Below are 16937 nucleotides of genomic sequence, written 5' to 3'. Positions count from 1 at the left end.
GACCCTGGCTGAGACTTTCAAAACCAGGAGTCTAAAGTGAGGCACCTATGTCCATATTTAGACACCTACCAAGTGACTTGATTTTCAAGAAGCGGTGAGTACCTCACAGCTTTGACAGAAATCAGTGGTCCCCGTGACACTGATTCAGTTCAATTATTTAGGAGTTTAAATGACAACTTAGGAGCATAGGCACTCGGGCTTGACAATCTTGGTCCTTTTCTCCAATCTTTTCTTCATCCTCTTGGCTCACTTAGCACCCACCTTCTTCCTTGTCCCTGTCACTCAATTTGACTACTGTTAGTAGGCAGGCCTTCTGCAGCTCTTTCCCGTTGGAAAAGCATTTTCCACGTCATTGAATCTCCAATCTCTTTTCAAATCTCAGCTAAGAACTATCCACTTGTCGGAGCTGGATTTTATTATGGTCATCCTTTTGTTTTAGAATAAGTTATAAAGCTACTATGGTTTCCTATATGTATTACAAATTAGGAAGTAAGAGACAGGATTCTCTATTGTGTCTATGTTAAGTAGATTAGAGGAACATTGAAGGCCTGGGTCTCAATGTAAATTGGCTTGGTTATTGACTGTAAAACTTAGCAAGGTTTAATTTGCAATGCCCTTTTGCTCAATATAAAATACTACTGTTTGTATTCTCAATCTGTTTGTGTGAATGAGGAATGTATGCATTAGAAAAAGATAAGGTGTGAAGGCCATTGTTATAGCCAGAGTCAAGGAAGAAGGAGTGAAGAAACTTAAAGGACATCAAAGAATCATCAACACGCACCCATAATGAAGGGCAGATTGACGACCCTGAGGTAAAGGCTGGCACCCCTAAAGACAATTGATTAAATCGGAACAAAGGACAGATGACCCTCTCGGAGGTGTATTGAAATGTTTACACCAATTAAGAAGTAACCGGTCACAAAGTGACACAGCAGAATCCATAGGCTTCAACAGAGAAGAAAACCTATAAGAACAGGGTGCTTTGCCATAGGACTTTGGGGTCGTCTTGCCACACTCCAGGAGAATCGGATTGCGACCGATAGAACCCCGCTCCCCTCTGCGACCAATCTGGCTGGCCACTAGATTGATCCACACTGTGTGTGTGTGTGTGTGTGTGTGTGTGTGTGTGTGTGTGTGTGTGTGTGTGTGTGTGTGTGTGTGTGTGTGTGTGTGTGTGTCTAAAAAGCATATGCTAACTGTGCTATTCTCAATAAACGCTGTGTGTATTTACCTTCCTCTATATAGATCACATGTGCTTTGTATGAGCATAACACACTAACAGGACATAATGTACATTTTCTTCAGTCCCTGCAAGATTCCACAGAGTCTGTGAGCCCCTTCGATTTGTCAAGTGCTTCTACCTTAGGCTAGGACAGATGTTGTACATACTTGCATATGCCATCCTAGCTATGCTGTAACCATATGTTGGATTTTCAAATTGATCTGTCCAGCTAACAGTAATTTTGAGAGAGAAAAAAGATTATTATTAATCTTAGCAAAGACTATACTTTCAGGGATCATTTCTATAGTTTGTAACTAGAGAAGTGTAGCCGAAAGTGTTTGATCTGGCCCACAGTTGGGCACATCTCTGCTGGGAAGTAGTAAGAGGGTACTGAAGCTTTTCACCTTTAAATAAATATGGCCTAGATTTGTAGTAGACCTGCTATCTAGCAGCTATCCAATTACATAAATGTATAGATTCAATCCAGCTACTACTGGACAAAGACCAGGATCCCTTTTTGGCAGTGTTGGTTGAGAGCCTAGGCAGTGAACGGTCATCGAGAATGAACTTCCTTTCACCTCTAAAGATAAATTCTGCCAGGTAAAAGGTGAGACAGAATGACAGGGCAATGTGGGAAAACTTCCACCACCATTGTCCATGCTGTACCTGTTTTGTGGATAATTAGAGGTCTTCAGTTATCAATCAAGTCGGCAGCTACTTCACTTACACAAAAAATGGTGAAGGGAAAAAACAAATAAGCTTTTAGGCTACAGAAAGCATGATGTTCAAAATTACTTGCCAGCTAGCATCCCTTTAATAAAAAGATTTATACTATGTGGCAAATGATTAATACCCTGTACCTTTTTCTGCTCCACTTTTGTCATTCTTTTCAAGTAGGAGGTAGTGAGGACTTTCAGGGAGGAAGGGCAAAATCCCAACTTGGATCAGTGAAGGAACAACAATCACTCCAAATAAGTAGGGCCAGCGAAATTCCTACAAACAGATGCAAACATGACATTTAATAAGGTTTCCCTTTAGTGAAGCCAAGACGAAAAATAGCTTTGAGGTAGCAAGCTGTGCCTTTTGAGATAACTTTATGAAATGGACATTGTAATATTTCTTCCATTTCAGTTTAGCCAGTGATTTGAGCACAGCCTCTGTGTGTGGGGAGAAGAGGAGGGTGGGAAAAAAAGAGGAAGAGGGAATATAAAAAAAAATCAACTGAGCATCCATGAAAAAGAGGAGTGGGGAGGGGAGCTGGGAAAAGGCTTGGGATAGATTAAGTATATGGCATGCTTTTACTTTCCTTTAATATTACAAACCACAACCAAAATGACTCAATATTAACCAAGTAAAAATGGCCAGAATGAAACCCAATCACCATATCACTTGTCAGCTTTAGGAAGCAGTACAGTGTTACAGTGGTTATATAGTTACAGATGGCTGCTCAAGGCATCTTAGTTCTATCTACTTGTTTAAAAATCATTCAGACTGGCTACAACACATTCAACACCTCATAGAAATGACAAAAATTATATTTAGGAAAAATTCTACTTCTCCAATGCATTTTCTTTATTTCTAGTAATCAGAGCATGGGGCTCAGAATGGGGTACTTCTTACTTGAACTTAGACACCGGACTCAATCTCAATCTCTGTGCCATGTGTAAAATCAAGATAATACTGTAGCAAATTGGTGGGTGGCCAGAATTTCACGGTTGCCACCATGATGCACACCGTGACCATTCCGAACTTCATTGGCCCTAGGAGTGCACCTTAGATCCTCCTGCTTCAAAACACCAACATGCTCATTGACTTCAATCGGGTCCAGATTTCACCCTCCTCAGCCTCTATTTTAACTAAAAGGAAATTTTGCCTTAGCAGTATTGGCTCTCCATATATAGTTGAGCAGTTCTAATTCCATCCAGTAGAGGGCACACATACACAATTCATCATAATCCTTACCCTTCTCTTCACTTACGTTGGAGTCATGATCTGGCTATGTTCTATGAAATATTATTTATTATAATTATCTAGCTCTAGCACAAGAGCACAGCATTAATAAAGTGGATTTTTGAATTACAGGATATTAGAAATACAGGATATTATTTAATATTGTAGATATTTTTGCATTTAGAAAACATTATTTTCTAAAAGAAATGGTTCAAACGGTAGGAATACAGGATCACTATTCTCTCTCTCTTTAACCTAAAATTGTTAAAGGGAAAAATGAAATTATCAATAAAATAGCATTTCTCTCTGCAACTCAATAGAACCTGTTTTGATTTTTTTCAGTCATTTCCTTGCTCTCTTTTTTAAAATACAGTAAAATGTGTAAGGGATTATATTTTTCTATTTGTCTCTTTTTAAAACTGAGGGGGGAAAACAGAGCAGCAAAGTAACTGAAAACCTTTTAATCTAACCTGCACTTCCAAGTTTATTTATAACTTGTTGGCAGAGTGAAGAAGAAATGTACCTTAATTCTAACATTATGATTTTATTACATTTAAACAGCATTATGCATGCATGATATTCACCAAGAGTTAGAAAAATGATCACATGCTACTTTATCTTGGACTTTCCCTAGTAATAAGGCTCATAATTTCATACTGTATTACATAAGCCATTATGAACTGACAGTCTGTGACTATTAAACATTGCAGCTATTAAAATATATTTGTTACGTTATTTTAAAGGCATTTTTACTGTAGTTTCAGTGAAATTCTTTAAAGATTACTTGACAGTAAACAATAAAACAGGAATAAGATCACACAAAATGGAAGATTCCTCTATTACACTGCACTTGAAGAAAAACTAAAAGATCATGAATAAAGAAATGTTTTCCTTCCATCACCAGTCTAGGTATTTATTTGTCTAGGTACTTATATGATACTCATCACTGTACTATCTGAGCACCTCCATGTTATCAATGGGGATCTCATTGCCACAGGAAATCACTGAAGCCAGGACCTTAGCAAGGTTCAAAAAGGGATTGGGCGTTTATATGGATAAGAAGTAGAATATTCAGAGTTACCATCATTAATGTTAATAAACATTTCGGGGTAAGGACTATTAAATCTCATGCTTCAGGGACTAAGCCAATCTCTAACTATTAGAAACCAGTATGAGACTACGTGGTGGTCAGATTATCCCACATCTGCCTATTGCATAGTTCCTACACCTTCCGAAGCATCTGGTGCTGGCCGCTGTCAGAGGCATGGTATTGGACCAGGTGGATCTCAGGTCTGATCCAGTCTGGCAATTTTTATATTTCTATTTGAGCACCAATGCAAGGGCAGAATTGTCTAAATTCGTCTGAGGAAATGGGAGGGGATAACTAGTCATAATGGAATGAAATTTAGCAAAGGAAAATGTAAACTGGGTATTGGGGAGGGAGAAAGCCTTAGAATGAAATCTATCAGACTGGAATAACGTCACAAGAAAAGTGTCCTATCAGTAGGATCACTTAAGCCTGGACATGATAAGGCATTTGAGAAAACAATCTGCACAGGGACTGCTGTATGGAAGAGTTCTATATTGGCAAGGAGCTAGACAAGATGGCCTAGAAAGCCTTCACATCACTAATTTCTATCAATATAATCAGGAATTCATGCTGTTGTCCATAACATTTCCTAGAAATATAATTTTAAAAGAAAGTGGAAACCTCGCATACCAAACTCAGGTCCTCTGGGTTCAATATTAGCCTCTTTGTCTAGGGGGGAGGGATAGCTCAGTGGTTTGAGCATTGACCTGCTAAACCTAGGGTTGTGAGTTCAATCCTTGAGGGGGCCACTTAGGGAATCTGGGGCAAAATCAGTACTTGGTCCTGCTAGTGAAGGCAGGGGGCTGGACTCAATGACCTATCAAGGTCCCTTCCAGTTCTAGGAGAATATATCCAAAGATATATGTAACATACTGACATTCAGTCAAGGAGAAAATCAGCAGCAATGGTATAATGTCTGTAGTTACCTGGGAGACATCATTAAAAGTTACTGCCTTAGTGGATTTTAGATTTAATTTCTCTTCCATAATAATCTTTGAAAGTCACTGACATTTGATCAGAACACTGAATTTTGCCATTATTTAAAACTAGAAGCAGATTAGGAACCCAGGAAAAGGTACTTCAAAAGAAGGGTTTCTGGGGAAGGCAGCTTATAGAAAATGTATCAAGGGAAATCTGGGTTTGCCTTTGAAGAAAGAATGGAAATATGTAGGATTATGGTGAAAAAAGCAAGAAAACAGGATTAACATTAACTCAGAAAAGCAAAATGGCCTTTTGGTAGCTTTCTGCTCCTAAAATGTCTTATGTTCTAATTCTATAATTAACTTTGGGGTAACAATCTTAGCAGTGGTCTCTTTTTAAGATGATCATAAAGTGTGGTTTCACTCTGCCTATCACTAGTGGTTTCATTTCATTTCATTCATTCTAATTAGAGATTTGACCTGGAAAGGTGCTGAGCAGATTTCTCAGACTTCAGTGGGGCTACTTGAGCTCAAGCCTGTGTTTTCACAGGCTTTACTGGATTGGAGCAGAGGGCTCAGCACCTTGCATCATCAAGTCCTCACGGCACCTCTCCAAGTACTCTGGACATGATTTCTCCAGCACAATCAGAGCCCACATCTTTCAACAAGAGCCCGCTGCCATTTTTCTATCTTTCTGAATGGAAAATTAGGTTTTCAACAAAACAAATTTTTTAGTGTGAAGTGACTGCTTTCGGTGGAAAATTTTGACATTTTATCAAAAACTGAACACCCATCCCTGCTCCCCCCCCAAAAAATGTTTTGGATTTGGATTGCTGTCACCGTTGCTGTAGTTTGGGCGCCTCATGAGTGCATTCTCCTGTATGGGCCAGGTTCCTCAGAAGGACAGCATCTGCCATAATGCATTGTGGCCATGGGTCTAGCAGGAGGAGAGACTGGTGCATCTGGAGAGACATAACCCAGGCAGGGAGCCCAGCCCCTAGAGAAGAATGATAATATGGGACACCCAAAAACAATTCTCTTGAGGCATAGCAATGGCATTTCTGAATCAAAATTTTCAGTTTGGGATTTTCCACTTAAAAGTCAAAATTTTCCGCAAGCAGAAAAAAAGGATTTTTCCATAAGCTCTACTCTCAACTCTTTGTCTCTCAGTATTTTGCTATAACAGGACCCCCCCACACACACTATAAATGCTGCAAGGCCCATTTTTTTCCTCTCAAGCATTCAGGAAGAAAGGAATTCGAGGGGGAAGCTTTTTGTTTACATTAGAAGCATCAGGAGTTGCTAGCCATCTAGGGCTAGCTCTACACTATGACCTAGAGATGGGATTCCCCTGCCCATGTCCATATACTAGCGCAAGATCTCATCGAACTAGCATGAGGATGAGCAGTGACAGAGCAGCGAAGTACAGGGAGGAGCAGCAGCAGAGGCACAGCTGAGCCCTGCCGAGTACATACCCACCAGTTTTGGGCAGGTTTGTAGTCCCCTTTACCGCTGCTACCAGTGCAACCACAGCTTTACTGTTACTTATACTTGTGCTAGCTCAATGAGCGCTAGCTGAGGGTGTGTACATGAGCAGGGGAAATCACAACCCCTAGCTTGCAATGTAGACGTAAACTGAGATGGAATGAGCAGTTGTCTATTTGTTTTATTGGATAATGAAATGAGATAGTCTTCTTTACACCAATTAAAATGGCTAAGAATACACTTGTTAATGGAATAACAAACCTTTATAAAACAAAAGAAGACCCTACAAAGCAAACAGCTATTGTAATTGGCTGTTTTGCTTTGTGGGCGGCTAGAAGCAGATAGTTTCTTCATTTTTAATGGTCATAAACCGGTCTTATTTCCATTTAGAGCCCATCATGACTTCCCAAAACATTGTAAAAGGTAAAACAGTAACATAAAATTTTTTCTAAAGTTACATTTAGTCTGTGAAAGTGATATATAAAAATCTGACTCTTGATTAGTGCCTCAGATTTCTTGTACATTTTTTCCACAGTGCCAAGGTACTGTGCAAAGGCAAAAAAAAACCTAATTACTTTTGTAGATTATTATTATTAATGTTCTGCCAGCCTAGGGAGTCTTATTTGCCTTTAGTAAATCTATATTCCATAGCTTTTCAGTTTTTCACTTTTTTCTCCAAATAAGTCTTTTGAAACTATTATTGTGAAAAGCTATAACATGAGAATTAATTCAGTCCTTATAATAAATTTCAGGCTAGCACATTACAATAAAAATCTATTTTTACTGAACAAGACATTGATCTTCCTTTGTTTCCTCTATAGAGGAATTTTACTTTTTATTTACAAAAAGGAGAAAAGACAGACAGACACAGTCCTTATCTAAAGCAATAATAAAGGTGCCCTCACCTTCTAACAATACATTTTAATGCACATCGACTTTGTAGTTCATACAGATCTGCCAAGTCTACTGTTTTTCCCTGTAGGCTAAAGATTTTTGGCCCTTTCTACAGGGAAATTGAGCCATCTGTTGTTTTCCTCTTGTGTATGTGTTAAGAAACATTCTTGGCATTAAGGACCTGTGAACCTTTCCATTGATTTCAATGGGCTTTTGAGTCAGGCCCTAGAATACTTCAAATTCACATTCTCTTTCCATTCCCTTCTCTCATGATTTACACTATCCAAATCCAGGCTCCTCTTACCAACTCAAAACATTCTCTCTCTCTCTCTCATTTTTTTGTTTGTTTGGGGTTTTTTTTGTAAATGTCTTTATATCTCAAGTTTCTCACTTCATCCCAGTGAATTTCTTGAAATCACTTTGGAATTGTTCAAGTTCTTCTCTGGAACCAGAGAAAAAAATTCTTTTTCAGAAAACAAAACAAAACAAAGAGGCAAGGTATTCTGGAAATCTCAGTTTGCACGTGCTCAATAGAGATTTGTTAGTTTGGCAGCAAAATTCTCTAAATATTCCATATGTACTGAGCATGCTCTAGTCCCATGATGCAGGGACTGAGCAGGACTTTCATGCAATTGCTGCTCCTCTTCTGCCACAGTCCCCTAGGGCACTGGATACAGCAGCTGAAATTAGAGACTCTCTTTTGTAGACTCAATATTCCCCTTGCTGGTGCCCTGGTTCTCTGACTCTTGTCTTCAGCCTGAGCTTTCCAAAATGTTAATTTCCATAAAGACAATTGCCAGCATAAGGATATCAAGACTTTGGAGACAGTGACATTACAATTTTCAATCAAAACTTAAATTCAATGGAAGTCTTTCTACTGACTTCAGCAGGGTTTGGATTAGGCTCTACAGAAGTACGATACAAAGATGGATGCAAAATGCAACAACATTAACAGCAGCACCCAGATTCCTAGACATTTTACTCACTAGTAGCGCTGTGTGAATAATGCATTTTTTTTATTTACTGGCAATTCCATAAAATTTTTTGATTTTCAAGTCTAACCAAAACCATTTTCCCCAAAAAATTTTAGCTAATCGAAAAGTAAATATATATATACATATATGGGTAGAACAAAATGCTGTGTTGCAATTTCAATTTTTTTAAAATTAAACTGAAAGCAATATAAAAACAAAGTCATTTTGAACTGAAAAATTGAAATGCTTCATTTCAAAAATGTCAAAATGTTTTTCCCCCTTGCCCTCCAACACAAACAAGTTGACAAAAACCAATTAAAAAATGCAAAATATTTTTGTGTTCCTGAATCTGCATTTTTCACAAAAAAATAGTTTTCGATGAAAAATTTCACCCAGCTCTACTCATTAGGTCATTTTGTGCAAGGTACGGAGAATTAATTTCCTTACAATTTCATAGATGTTATTTTGAAACTAATTTTCATCCTGTTGAAGTAACAGCTGGTCTTCACTTCACATTTAAAGATGCAGCACTCCACAAGTGACTACAGCATCATTTCCATCATTTCTGTTAACTTTCATTTATTTAGTCCTTTCTTACTGCATTATACTAAAACAGTGCGTGTGTTGGGGGGCAGGGGAGTGATCTATTTTCAACAGCCAATGTATAAATGAAAAATATTTGAAATAAATGCACTCTTATGGAAAGTATTATTAGAAAATATATTCCATCACTCAACAGAATAACTGTCTGCTAGTCAGTGCAGGAGGACCAATCTACTGCAATATTGGTATGCAGATTGCAAACACATACATCAGGGAGAAAACTACTAGTCTTCTAAAAATTCCCAGGAGTATGGAATAATTAGAGGATGGTTATCTTTACTATGTGTGAAAGGAAGTCACGGGTCAAAACATCAAGACTCACTGCTTATTAAAGGACTTGTAGGCATTAGCAGATGCTCTGGCACCGGCAAGAGAGAAATCAGTATTAGAGAGTTTTACCTTCTCACTGACACTATGAGCAATGCTATCATAACACTTGATCATATTTCAAATACAAGGCTCAGTCCCCACGCAGCCAAATCATCTATTCTAATTTTTTAGGCTTAAAGAATGCAACACTGGGACCAGAATTCGAGCACGTTACACAGGATTGGTCAGTCATGAACTATTCCTAAACTGTTTGGAACTAAGTCTTACAGCACATTCAATTTTTAAAATATTTTTTTTAATCAGAGCTTTTATTTGCAAATGTGGAGATTCACTGCTGCAATGTCATGTATTATTTAATTAATTAATGAACTCCACACAGGTAACAGGCAAATACAGACAGTTTTGTAAACATGCTAGAGTCTTATTAATTTAAAAAAACCCCTCAAATTAATAATCATGTTCACTTCTAATCTTTGGGAATACTTACATTTATGAACAGACCATGTGAGACTAAGCAAAGCACCATGAGTAACTTATTAATTATTTCTGGCTATCTGAAACAAAGCCAGCAATCAAAGAGCTGATTGCAGAGAAGCTGTGCTAGTCTTCCCACTGGTGGTTTTACACCTGCAACCTTCCAAACCAGGTTTTATAAAATCCTGTGTACAATTCCAGTGCTGTAAAAACAAATTTAATATAGAGAGAAATGCACACGGTTCTTTTTTTAAAATCCTACAGCAACACGCACTAACCCACAGGCTGGGCCCCGCACTGTTGCCAGGTCATGCACCGGTGGTTGCTTTAGTTTTTATACTGGGTGGCTTTTGAGTTCCAGCTCAACAACTCACAGCTTGTAATTAGGTAGAAATGCTTAGCTGTATGACAAGAAAACTGCTTAAGAAAAACTGCATCCTCTGCCGTATGTGCCACTGGGAGAGGTACATCACATTCATCGCTGCTAGATAAATAAAATAGGCAGCTCCTAAGAGTGTGCCTCAAAAGGGAACTGTGCTCTGTTAATAATTGTTAGCCCTCATCCAGCTCTCTTACATGTGGAAAGGGTAGGGTTGGGCACCAATTAATAGGACCTGTTAATAGCAGCAAGATCACCCATAATGCAATGTTGACACAGCTATACAAAGTTGGGCCCTCTGTTCAGAAAAGTGCCTAAGCACCTGCTTAAATCCATTCCTAGTCAAGTAAGCCCTGAAGTGTAGGCTGAAAGTTGATGATGGGTTTAAGATCAGGAGGTCACAAAAATCAGCTTAAAGCCACCTTAGTCCCCATTCATCACCCCCAGGCTGTGAGTTCTGTGCTTTGTTTCTTAGAGGCACAGCACAAGATCTCACCCTATATTTTCTACTGGTATCTTATTTCTAAGCCTAGTATAAAATGCTTTTTTAAATTCTTCAAGATCACCCAAGGCTATTCTTTGACTCATTCTACTAACTATTCTAAGTGACATAGGATTTAAATGTCTTGCTGATAGCTGGCGATTTATGTGCACTGTAATGCTAAGGCCCTGCTTCAGGAAGGTAATCCTACTGAAGTCAATGGGACTATTATTCATGTGCTTAAAGTCAGGTACATGTGTAAGCAATTTGCTGAATTAGGGCCTTGGTTTAACTATATCACTCTTTACAATTTTAAATGTGGGTAGAAACAGGCTATGATGGTTCTTTGTGTAGCACTCAGACCCTCTCTATATATTAGTGTAATTGTAACTTATTCTGATATAAGATCAGGATAGAAAGCCAGGGTTATATTTTCATGCACATGGTTTCTTTAAAGTTTGAAATTGTGCTGAAGAGATCAAAGGGATATTGCTCTGGGGAACAGAGTGTAGTCTCAGAAGAGATTGGTGCTCATGAAAGATGCTCCAGCACTGGGTTTTATGCAACCCTGCTTGTAAGTGTTTGTTGGATTTGGACAAAAAACTTTAATAAAATGCTCCAATTTAAAACAGCACTCTGATCTGAAAGTGTAACATTCATATGTAATTAGTATGCATGCATGTGGACAGACCTCTGCGCAGAGCCCCATTGACTTAAATGAGGCTTCAGGAAGAGTCAGGAATCCATCCATGCAGGTTACACTGCAGGATTGGAACCTAACATCTTTTAATCCTATATTATAAAGTAATAACAGAACGATTCCCTCATAGAGAAATATCTTTGACTACTGTCATAAGTATTTCAATGACAGGATTTGTACACACACACACACACACACACACACACACACACACACACACACACACACACACACACACACACTCACACTCTTACTTAAAGGACTCACAGCACTAGAAATGGATGGATTGCTCTTCATGTTATCATACTAATATTTAACCGTCTTTCAGCCATCATATCTCAGCAAGATCATGTTCTCCTTAGTCTCTACCTGCAGGCTGTGGCTTCCTGGGAACAATTCTTTATAGCTTTCTTTACTAAATTTAGAGTGTAGCATTAGTTACCAGGCAGCCTTTGAGTCTGAGTCAAGTACAAAGTCTTAGGAAGGAGCGGTTTTAAAAGCAATTTAAACAATGAGGCTTTGAGAAGCAACGTAGCTTAGTTCTTGGGACAGGTTATTGTGCCTTCAACAACACAGAAAATTATAAAGTAGCCGGCTGTACAACATATTTCAGTGCATCTGAAGCAGCACTTAAAAGTATAAGAAATGGCAACCAGCAAAATACAAAAGGTTCATATGTAAAAGGTTTTAAAAACAATTATCTTCTACTTCTAATATGTCATTCTTTGGGGACTAATAAAGAAGATTAAGTCTAGAAAGGGAACTACTAACATTCTCTTGGTATTTTAAGTAAAATCCATTTAAGATCCCATTTGATGCAGAACATTTTTCATCTGTCACAAAGGCTTAGTCTACACTAGAATGTTTTTGCTGGTATAGCTATACTGGCAAATCACCCTAGGGAAGATGCAGCTTATACCAGAAAAAGAGTTCATGTGCCAGTATAGTTTATGCCAGTCACCTGAATGAACTACGTCATACTGGCAAAGAGACTCTTTTCCAGTATAAAGTGCATCTACACTAGGGCTTTTTGCCAGTATAAGAAAGTCATAAAGAATCACATTCCTACCCATCATTATTATACTGGCAAAAGTTCTAGTACAGGCCTGGCCAAAGACTGCTGCCAGTTCCTCAAATACTGGATGGAGCATTACTGTTCTTTTAAAAAAAAAAAAAAAAAAAAAAAAAAAGGAAGGAAGGAAGAAAAACAAACTAACAAAAATTTTATTTGCTCCTATTGTTTCAGTGACAGCTGCAAAGCACAACATAGCCACAGCAAAATTAGTGTGTTGACATTGAAAAATCAAATTGAAACCCAGGTCTGATGCCATTCTTGCCTACTCTAGTTTTGTGCTGGTGTAATTCCATTTCCCAAAATGGTGTTACTCTTCATTTACGCAGGTGTCAATCAAAGAAGAATAGATCATCCCTGTTGCAAGTGAAAACATGCTTACATGCTTCTTATTTGAATTCCCTGGAGTCTATCCCATCTATGCATGGGGTATGCACATGTAACTCAGATTTTAACTGTGAATGGGAAAGACTCACATAAATTTCATGTACACTGCTGAAAGAAGAGATTCTCCAGTACATCCAAAGCATGAAGAACATGCAGGTTTCCTTATAGTGTAAAGGTTCATTAGAGATTAAAAAAAAGATGGATAAACACAAAACTGAACAGCTAAGGAATAATGAACTGCCAAGTCTATTTAATAAAATTTTAACTCCATACTGGTGTTCTGGTGACATTGTGGAAGAAAATTTCAGCTAATTTTATTGAGCTCACGAAAGCCTCTATATGGAGCTTTAGATGAGCACTGCATGCACTTTTTGTGTGTCATTCCTTACTAGAAAAGGATGAAAAAAACCCCTTCTCAATTAAAAATCCTCACCAACTTCTTATACTCTTCTCTCATCTGTGCTGTGCCCCGGTGATTCCGATTCAGCACAGCAAGACAGAGGAGGAAAGTCTGTGACAGCAAAGCAAGGTTGATGTAACTAGAAATTTAGTTCTGACGCAGACATTTTTGATATTGTATGGAACATCTTTAGGACAAACACAGACACAAATGAGAAATAAAATACTGTATCATTAGACAGAAGTGATCTGTTACAAGATTTACGACCTCTATGCACTGTGACATCAGCATCATTGTTGTCCCTCCCAAACATGTCCTGGTGTACTGAACTAGGACCACCACCAACAAAAGCACAGGCTTCTACCTCTTGCGCTGCATGTGTAAATCCCTATTTGCACCAGACAGTAAAGGGGGACAGGATATGCTTAGTGAGTGGGTTACGCTTAGGCCACTAAATTATCCCTTCTGGTTTAGTTATGTTATAACCTTTTTTACAATTTTTAAATACTACCATAAACTTACTTGATTTTCCAACTTAATATAATTACATAGTATACACACAAAAATTACATTAAAAGAATATTATTAAAAGGTGCTAAGTCAAAACACTCAAGGATTAGGAAATTGCAGAATTAAGGTTACCTGTGTAATTTTAATTATGACTCTTGCATTATAGTACAGTCTTTAATTACACAATCACACACTATTTTTTCCACAGGACCCCTGCCTCATCCAGCAGATAGGATGGATGGTGCTCACTTAATGAGCAACTATTTAATATTTTGTTTTCTCCTCATTGTTCAGTGTGCAGCTCTAAACCTTACTTACTATGCAGCCTCTGCTCTGAAAAGAGAATTATCATAATTAATTTCCTCTTGGGCTTTCCTATGGCACTTGGCACTAGAGTGCCTGAGTTACTATTGCTGCTAAATCAAAGTTGTTTCTCCTGAGCGTGTGCGATCTGCTATTTTTAAAAAAGGCTTATAACTTGGCCAAATTTGGGTGGATATTTTCAGGGATGGCACACAGCACATCCCTGACACAAAGGCTACCCACCTGCCAAATTTCAAGCCCTTGCTTCCAAATATGGGGTCAAGACCTACTTGGGGGGCAAAACAATGTATTTTTCCCTAACCTTGTTTTCTGAAATGGCTGGAATTTTTTGCAAAAACAATGCTTGAAGCAGACACCTGGCATGCGAAATTTCAGGGCAAATGATTAAAGTTTGCCAACCTTATAAGTAACTAAAAACAGGGCCATATAATGGGAACTGTCAGGCAACCTTAGTTATAGACAGCTCTAGCATCCTTCCCTATAAATATGTACACAGAGTGTGTGTGTATATTTCTTCTCTCTCTCGCTCTCTCTCTCTCTCTCACACACACACACACACACACACACACACACAGGCACACGAAAGAGAAATGTATAGGTAGAGACACAATTCACACATATCATGCATACCCAACAATGGGAAAGGTCTGTTCAAAGGGCTAACTCTAAGGTCAATGGGACAAAATTAAGAAAGGGAAAACATTTGAGAAATCCTTATGACAAAGGGATGTACCAATATTAGATTATGGAAAAGTCCCCCAAGAGAAGCGTTGTAAGCTTGGAGTTTTAAAAATAGACTTGATGAAACACTACCAAATATTCTGCCTGGAACAGTCCTGACAGGAAAATGAACTGGATGATCTAATGACAGAATCATAGAAACTAGAGGATAAAAAGATCTGACAAGCAGTGCTTTAAGAAGTGACAGATTTGAAATATTCTTTCTGATATAAAATATCCTTATCCTCAAAAGAACATATTAAAAGTTGCACATGCTAAAAAAAGCCAAGAATGCTCAAAATTAAATAATTTTGAAGCCAGTGGCAATATTATATATCCCATGTTACTCAAGATAACACAATTACATTCTTGTGGACCAGCGTAAGTTGACATTTGCAGTTGCTATGGCTTCCTGAAAAAATAATGGCTTCAGGTTACAGAAGGCTGAAGCATGATGGCGGTCTAATTAGCACACTACGACATAGCAAACGGGATGATACAGAGAAGCAGATCACCTGCGTATAAGTTTTTTTAAAGTAATTATGTTCTGTGCCCAATTCTGGTCTCAAAACGGTTTTACACTCATGTATCTCCACTGGCTTCCATGGAGATATAGTAGTCTTTATTATTTGTATTTGTGTAAAGGAGGTAATAATCAGAGCCTTGAAGTTCAAACTAGTGTTTATCCAAAATTAAGGGGGAAAAGGGGATTTGGAATAATTGGGGGACATTACTGCTCCTGCTGTGCCAGAGAACTAGCAGTGTGACTGTTTAACTTGATTTCCAGAGACCTATTAATCTTTCTTAAAATATTACACTTTAAGGAGGACACCATCTAAGGTTTCAATACTATCATTTAACTAGCTTCTAAGTCAAAGGCAGTAGAAACATGTCAGAATCCAAAAATATCTGTATTTAATCTCAACTATCTGCTATTGTGATGGCCTTTGCATTCATTCTAATACATCCCTTGCTAAAAAATTAGTTTGCGTACAACAGTGATGTCTGTATTCCAATATATGACATAGAAATAGCTAAGACTGCTTCTCCAAAATGTTATGATAGTATCAGCAATACACCAGAAACATCAGTTCTTCATCGTATTCAACAAGGACAAAATAGTAGAAACAGCATTGCTACTATGCTGGTAGCCAAAGCACTGCAGAACCTTCAGAGAGACACGCTACACTTCCATATGTGCCATGTATATAATCTTTGCACCAGGACTCTCAAGGCAATGAACAAGGGAAAATACATACATGTCTGAAGTATGGCTAGTGATAAATCCACATGGCCCAACATGAATGTAGGAATGAAGCTGTGGGTATGATGCTACTTCCCTCACAAACAGTAACAGTCAGAAAAATCCTCAGTGCACAAGTATCCTGTGTGTTATCTTTATTTTGAGGTGAGGACTCAGTCCCTTTCTCTGCTGCATTAACTCTGAGACAGCATCTCGACCCACAGAACCCAGAGAATATAAAATGCAATGTAGCAAAAAGGTTTTACCAGTGAGAGTCTGTAACAGCTACATTAGTAATAAATATTGCACCTTCACAGTTCCAATGTCCATTGGCATTTCCACACTTAAAAGGATAGTGCCATACTCTGTCACAGAGGAGGTTGGCAATTAAGGCATTAATCAAGACTCCTATGCATTTCAATGGGTTTTGGATCCAGTTCACATAGCACAGAGAGTTACTGGAATACCGAACTATCTGATTAGCAAATCCAAGCTCTTATTCTATTCACTCTTTGTGTAGGAGTCTTATTTTTCATCATAACAAGTATTCAGACAACCACTGACTTCATTAAAATTCCTGAAACTTTTACATATTTTAATATGAATGATTATTGATCTGAAAGTTCATGATGGATGTCTGTTATTCGCTATCTGTTATTTCCTTATTTTAAAAGTTCCAATCATTCAGTTAGGGAACAGAAACAATGCCATCTGATGTAACTGACCAACCATGCAACATAAATGAAGAGCAGATAGAACAATCTATGAAGCTATAGTCT

General features: G+C 38.1%; 1 protein-coding gene and 1 pseudogene across 4 annotated transcripts in view; one reads left to right on the top strand and one right to left on the bottom strand.

Annotated features, from left to right (window-relative positions):
* The window catches only part of SLC2A9 (solute carrier family 2 member 9), a 241514-nt gene that overhangs the window by 103235 nt on the left and 121342 nt on the right, over positions 1 to 16937 (bottom strand). For all 4 annotated transcript variants that reach the window (XR_010601572.1, XM_024106864.3, XM_024106865.3 and 1 more), the window contains one exon: positions 2083 to 2215. Coding sequence is in view for 3 of the 4 variants with exons in the window: in XM_024106864.3 (XP_023962632.2) it covers positions 2083 to 2215 (133 nt within the window). In the remaining variant the exon portion in view is untranslated. The remainder of the gene's footprint in view (positions 1 to 2082; positions 2216 to 16937) is intronic.
* On the top strand, positions 1499 to 1581 carry LOC135984154 (small nucleolar RNA U3; annotated as a pseudogene).

The sequence above is a fragment of the Chrysemys picta genome, chromosome 5 (assembly GCF_011386835.1).
Source record: "Chrysemys picta bellii isolate R12L10 chromosome 5, ASM1138683v2, whole genome shotgun sequence".
Classification (NCBI taxonomy): Eukaryota; Metazoa; Chordata; order Testudines; family Emydidae; genus Chrysemys; species Chrysemys picta.
This window is presented reverse-complemented; position numbering and strand designations above follow the sequence as displayed.